This window comes from Aulonocara stuartgranti, assembly GCF_965226115.1.
Source record: "Aulonocara stuartgranti genome assembly, chromosome: 23".
NCBI classification, from domain to species: Eukaryota; Metazoa; Chordata; class Actinopteri; order Cichliformes; family Cichlidae; genus Aulonocara; species Aulonocara stuartgranti.
The window spans coordinates 19,210,231-19,217,370 of record NC_138958.1 but is presented as its reverse complement, the minus strand read 5'-3'; the positions used below and the strand labels follow the sequence as shown (position 1 = coordinate 19,217,370).

The 7,140-nt window shown below is 40.0% G+C and overlaps 1 protein-coding gene across 1 annotated transcript; it reads left to right on the top strand.

The window, feature by feature from the left end:
• Nucleotides 1–3,412: 3,412 nt before the first annotated feature.
• LOC309700810 (secretory phospholipase A2 receptor-like) lies at nucleotides 3,413–6,866 on the top strand. Its single transcript, XM_082524640.1, has 4 exons — nucleotides 3,413–3,660; nucleotides 5,150–5,457; nucleotides 5,830–6,116; nucleotides 6,211–6,866. Exons 2-4 carry the CDS (start codon nucleotides 5,184–5,186, stop codon nucleotides 6,397–6,399), a joined length of 750 nt encoding a protein of 249 aa, XP_082380766.1. The 5' UTR covers nucleotides 3,413–3,660; nucleotides 5,150–5,183; the 3' UTR covers nucleotides 6,400–6,866.
• Nucleotides 6,867–7,140: the final 274 nt, after the last annotated feature.

The following is a 7,140-nucleotide window of genomic DNA, read 5'->3' as shown; positions in this document are numbered from 1 at the left end:
TCTTTGTCGGTTAATTTATGTTTTCTTACCTTCGTAGTTGTGTATATATGATGCAGCATATAATTGAAATCCTTTATCTAATTTGCTGGCGGGGGTAGTCGTCACTCTGCTAATCCGATGAACATCAGTGATGTTCAATTTTGGGAGCTCTTGTAGGCAGCGAGTGTAGAACGTCGCCATGGTTTAACCACACCGGAAGCACTGGGGCAGGACTACATAGAACACAGAAGTGATTGTGTAAATAGTCCATTCTGTTTACATTATACATGCTTCTCTTAGGCAGTATCATCAGAAGGCATAGAATACATTTTCACTGCTATGCAATTGATACTTTTACTAGTGAAACTACAGGGATGTCTTAGACAGCTAAACACCTCTGATTTTCTGCTTCTAAATTTAGATAAAACTGAGATTATTGTACTTGGTCCTAACAATCTCGTCACATGACATCAGCATTATTTATATACAAAGAGAAAAATGCTTCTTTTTTTTTACATAGAAAAAGTTGTTAGTTCACAACTCATCACGAGACAGGGCCAAACCGATTACATGGGTTTCACAGGGTAAGTCTGTCGGAGCACTGTCAGGAGAGTTGCTGAAATAAAACAAAAAATCTTCCTCATCATCAGTGTTGATAGTCCACAGTTGTGGCCATGAGACGGCTCCTGCATTGTGTTGGTCTTTTTAAACAAGTTAATAAAGTGGTGTGAAATTTCAATCTCAGCACCTCCAAACTTATAATCTGAAAATTTTAGGAAAAAAAACAAAACTCTGTAGTTTGATATTGTCATTACAGATAAATGGTAAATGGCCTGTATTTATATAGCGCTTTACTAGTCCCTAAGGACCCCAAAGCACTTTACACATCCAGTCATCCACCCATTCACACACTGGTGATGGCAAGCTACATTGTAGCCACAGCCACCCTGGGGCACACTGACAGAGGCGAGGCTGCCGGACACTGGCGCCACTGGGCCCTCTGACCACCACCAGTAGGCAACGGGTGAAGTGTCTTGCCCAAGGACACAACGACCGAGACTGTCCAAGCCGGGGCTCGAACCGGCAACCTTCCGATTTTCTGAGCCTGTCAAGTCCTTCTTTTGACCCATTTTGCCAAAGGAAAGGAAGTTGCCTAATAATTATGCACACCTGATATAGGGTGTTGATGTCATTAGACCACACCCCTTCTCATTACAGAGATGCACATCACCTAATATGCTTAATTGGTAGTAGGCTTTCGAGCCTATACAGCTTGGAGTAAGACAACATGCATGCAGAGGATGATGTGGACAAAATACTCATTTGCCTAATAATTCTGCACTCCCTGTATGTCAGGTTCCGTCTCAGGCTCGTAGCCGAAAACTAGCTTTACTTTGTTGTCTCGGTCAACTTTGCTAGCGAGAGACAGAGAGAGGCGTTGAAAGACTGCTCCAACGGAACTTATTGTTTTCGGAGGAAAACACGAACACGGTGTACAGTCTTAATAGCTTACTTACAACTGGGCTCGTCAGGCACTCTTTTTGGCTGCAGTGGTTATTATTACATTTACATGTTTCCAGCTCCCGCTTCTGGTCAGTGACAATTTGTACTTTTCTTCTCTTTTTCTCCCTACCTTGCTCACAGACACATAACAGGTACGGCAGTCCATTCTCCCCGCAGCATGGACTACACTGCCCATGATGCTACATTCTTTAGGGCTGTGCCTGTAACACTCTGCCTATTGCCTTCATATTAAATAACCTTTGTGAATAATTTTTTTTACAATATTTCTTCACGTCATCATGCGGGCCGCAAGTAGGGGTGACATTGGTCATGAGATTGAGACACAGGCACTACAGCCTTTTAATGCGTGTTTTGTTTGGGTTTCCACCAGCGTGGTGAAACGTTTCTCCCACAAAACGTTACATCCAGATGAACAGAATCAACTTTTGGACACAAAACACCATTAAGAATTATTGCTCCTTACCCTAATTTAATTTCTATTACATATCTCAAAGATGTTATAAATATTATAACTTTATGAATGGTATAAAAATATGACTGTCATAAATCTTTATTACTTCCAATCATAAATCATAGGGCCATTACGCATTCTTTGACACAAAGTATTTCACATCACCCTCTTGTGGAATTTAATTTTCACCATGATTTCAATAAAATATGAGATGAAATCTGTGTTTAGAACAGCTGTTCAGCTCACCACATGTCCAATAAATATGAGACTAACTATACAGTGACGTGACTCTATGCAGTCCTGTGAAAAACTTAAGCACATCCCATAAGTCAGAAGCGCAGGACTTAAAGTTATTGTTTTCTGTGTTCTGTGTTTATAATACATTTAATCAAAAAAATATTTTTTGCTAGTTTTCTGTGTTGGAAAATGTACACGTGGTAAATATTACAAGCACTAAAAATGATACTTGTCATCTTTAAATGCTTCAAATGGCTCACACGCCACAAATTCGAGCATCCTCTTTGTATTGGTTTAGGACTGCTAACGTCTCACAGTCACAGAGGGGCTTGTGCATGATTCAGGTTTGTGCTTCATCCTCTGTCTGTGATTTAACTTCAGTTTTTTCTTGAACTTAATCTCATTGTAATCCCAAAGAATCCGATACAATTCAGGAATCTTACTTTCAGCCTTTTATTTTGTTCACACTGTTTCTGTGACTGGTGCTTCTTATAGTACAGTTCTTTGCAGTGCTCCCAGTTCCGTCTCTCTCCTGCAACCGCCCACGTCGCCCGTATCAAAAACCGCTACTGCCTGCAGGCCTGACAACAGGAGATGTATCACTCAGTCGCCACAGCAGTCGCTTCATTGTTCTGACACACACAACAAAACTATTGAATACACTACACACTAACTACACAAGATTTGCGCTAAACGTCCCAAATCTCTCACATCTCAAAACACCGGCGTCAATCCTAAAGCTTCCCCCCGTTTCTTAACAGGGCTTTGGAGTTGACGTCACGCCGCAATGTATTGTGGGAGCGCGGCACCATTTCCGGGTCCACAAATCAAAACAAACGCACTGTGTTGGAACAACGACGACAAGAAACATGCTTAAAAGCAGCTGAAAAGAAAACGGACGGTATAGAGACCGATTGCGTCCAAAATGTGATGTCCACATATGTGGACGCCAGGTCCTAGGAGGTTAATGAGGCAGTTAAAGGTTGTAAACCTGTAATGGAGAAAGTGCGGGATGTCCTGCTAATTGTGGTTTACCAACTTTTTCATTCTCTGAAGCTGCTGTATTCACTCTCATATATATATATGGTGTGCATATATTGCAGAAACAAAAATATTAAAACAATGTTCTTACACTACAGTTAAAAAACGTTTTAAGGCACATCACTCAAACACAAAAATCCCCACCTTTAGACAGCTTTCTGTCAGTAGGGTGTGGTGGTTTACATTACATGATCCCTGAAGGTTCTAGGAAGGGACTAAGTAAATATCCAGAATAGAGTGTATTTAAATGCTGCTGCTGCTTTGCTTCTGATTTAAATGACTTGGGGGATGCCAGGCCAGAGCTATCCATCAAATTAGTTGGGACCTGGATGGCAGGTTTTGAACAGACCTCTGAATCACCACTGGTGTCTTATAGAGGGATCATAACCAGAGTGAATTTCAAAGATTCCCTGCTAACATCTACCAAGGTAAGTGCTGCTGTACAAACAGGTCCGATGAATGAATGACAGAGACTTATATTTATAAAGAGATGAAGAGAAAACAGTGTGATAGCCACGTAAGTTGTGGACTTTATCAGTTGGGCTGATTTCAGTTTTAATCTGCTGAAACTGTATATTAAAAGCAGTTTAACTTCCTGAGACTAGCATGTATGCATGTACAACTCATTCTCTAATTTTTCACTATTTCACTAAAACAACCATCTGAGACTTAGGTTAACACATTACGTCTTTGTCTGATTTTGATTTTGTTGTAATGTTTTACACTGACTGACAGCAAATAGTAGTAAAATTTATAGCTGACAAAATATGTAGTGAGCAAAGTGACAATAAACACAGCTCAACTGAAAGAGAACTGAATTGGTTTAACTCCTGTTTTCATGTCAGTGATTGAAAACCATGATTAATTAAACTGTCACATAGATATAGGATCAAGTATAGATAAAAAATAATAATAATTAAAAAAGGCAGCTCATTAAAGAAGTATTCCTGTATAAACTGGACCACAGTCACTGTAGTGTCTGAAAGTACTTGGTGTCACACAACTGAACATAGTCTAACTAACGAGACGCGGAACCAAGACAGATCATGACACTTAATTGCTAAAGAGTTATTACATCTACATTTTTGAAACAGCCGTTTATAGAGGAATTAACCTGAAATAACCAAAATGCTATTTATGTCATCAAAGGGTTAGTAGGGATAATTACAAAAGGCTCTCAAGATACAGGTTGGCAGATACACAAGTTTAACTGACGCTGATAGCTCAACGATCCAGCGAAGACTAGTGCAGACTCGCCATCTAAGTGGTGCAGTAATCAGCTGGGATCAGTGGCTGGTGCGGTGATGAGCAGGTGTGTGGGCTAGCAGCGGGAGCCCGCAATGAGCGTCGCCGCGGCGAGAGAGAGAGTGAGAGAGAGCAAACAAACCACAAACATATTGCCCAATAGAGTATCGACCAGCGGGGCACAGGGACCATGACAATTTGTCATCAAAGATCCATTTAGACTGGTCTACACTGTTAGTGCTCTTTAAACATCAAAATAAACTAAAACTCAATATGCTGGGTCAGATGACCCAAGATCGTGACAAAGGGATCAGACACTGAACACAGTGTATGATCCGCCAAAGAAGAACAAAAAACCAAAGCTATCTCACTATTCAGTTTGATCTCACTCGCACTCTTATTTTGTAAATGTCATTACAACAATTTATTTAAATTAGTATTTCTATTGTTTTGTGTTCTTTTCTTTTTAAATAATAGGACATTTCACTTGAAATTTGAAATGTTTTATTGATTTCTTTAAACACACAAGCACCTATATCTGTGCAATTTACTCTAGTTGTGTTTAATGAAGAGTTTATTGTTCCCAGCATTTATCAGTAGAGCGTTATGTGGACACAGTAGACGCTGCTCTTCCTCACTATAAAATTTCTGTTCTGTGTCCTGTCTGTGCAGGCTTTTTGTCCACTTTTCTCCTGTGAAAAACACAATGACGAAGCACGTTGCCCTCTTGCTCATTCTTTTCCCCGTGTGTGGACATCTGCTGGACATCAAGTTTTATAATAACCCTTACAAGTATACCTGGGAAGAGGCAGTAGCATTCTGCAGGAAGAACCACACTGACTTGGTCCGAGTGAGAACTGCAGAAGAGGATGAAGCTTTACAGCACTCTGGATGGATCGGTTTGTCCCGGAAGGATGCAACAAGTCCATGGAAATGGTCCAGAGGAGGCGAAATAGCCATCTTCACACCATTCAATGACGGTAAATTCTCATACTATGTTTTTTACTCCTTAGATGTTACAAGATCAAACTTACTGGTAATTATACCAAACTTATTTGCATTGTGACCTGAAATCGATTTGAGATATTTTGAGCATTCAACAATTTGAGTGGTGAGAAAGGATCAGATTTACAGTGTGGAGCAGTGTTGTCTACCACAGTGTTGACTGTAATGAGTTTCATGAAGTCCCAAACCAACTGTTTCAGCTGGAACTTCAGCAAGGAGGGTTTGTTACACACATAAACACTGTACTGGTAAAATGATTTGATACTGAATCTAGATAAAAATAGACCTTTAAAACATCTCTGAAATCCAGCCGTCTTTTTTGTCTATTGTACTTCGACTTCTTGCAGCACCAAACGACAATGAAAACTGTGTGAACAGAGAAAGCACCGGAAAATGGGAACGCAAGAAGTGTGATGAAAAACGTAATTTCCTATGTTATGAGGAAAAGCTGATTCTGGTGAAGGAGAATAAAACATGGGAGGAGGCATTAGAACACTGCAGGTCTCTAGATGGAGTGGTCACAGAAGATCCAGCCTCTTCATACAGGAACCACGGCTATGACCTGGCCTCCCTGATCACTCAAAATGACTACACCACTGCACGAGAGACCGCAAAAGAGGCTACCACTGATGAGGTTGGGCAGTTTTCTGCATGCGCTTCTGTTGGTTAGAGACTCATAACTATACTTACTGTAACTTTGTTTGTTTCTCTTTGTTTACTGTTGGCAGGTGTGGACAGGCCTGTGTAACCTGGCTGGTGAGTGGCTGTGGGTGGGTGGAGAAGAAATGCAATATGAGGATATCCCAAAATGCCCAACCGAGGGCCTCTGTGGCGTCCTCGAGAAGAATGGTAGTTCACCCTACGGCATAAGAAACTGCCAGCAGAAAAGGAACTTTCTCTGTTCCAAAATGAATTAAGTGCTGTACTTAAGTAAAAATTTGATATATCTGTACTTACCTTTCCATCTTATGACACTTAGATACATGTGTGTCAAAGTAAACAGGAGAAATAATCCAAAGCAGACTCCACAGACAGGGTTAAACAAAAATGAACCGTTATTCAGGTATATGAGTGAGTCCAAAATTAGAAATTCCAAGAACAATGGGAACCTGACCAACACTTTACACTACCAGTTAAAAGTTTTTGAGTTAGAATAATTGTACCTTCATTCATGATGTATGTTACCAAGATATCAATTAATATAGTCAGTACATTGAAAAGGTGAGAAATAGTGATGAGATGTTTTCATACTGTTAGATTATACAATGATGATAGATTAATGCAAACCAGAAAAATCACAACGTCTTGTTATATGTGTTATTTTCCTAATGTAGTTGTGTGACATGTCAAGTAAATTCTGGACTATACATAATTTAAAAGTTGTCTCAAGTCAATAAAGATATTAAATAAAGATTAATGTGCAGTTAAGCAATTATTTGTCTTTATAAGCAGTGGTGAGGGAACCATATGGTTACTTTCACTGCTATGAGGCTTTTTTTACATCCTAAAACAGGCCGTCTTGTATTCCTTTTGAAAAGAATGTTTTACAGAATTCGAGAAGTACACTCTAACTACGTACATAGGAATTTGTTATGAAACAGCTGTGTGCAGGCAGGAGTGGTAGTAGGAGGACCCAGTGTGCAGACACTCGGAGGTGG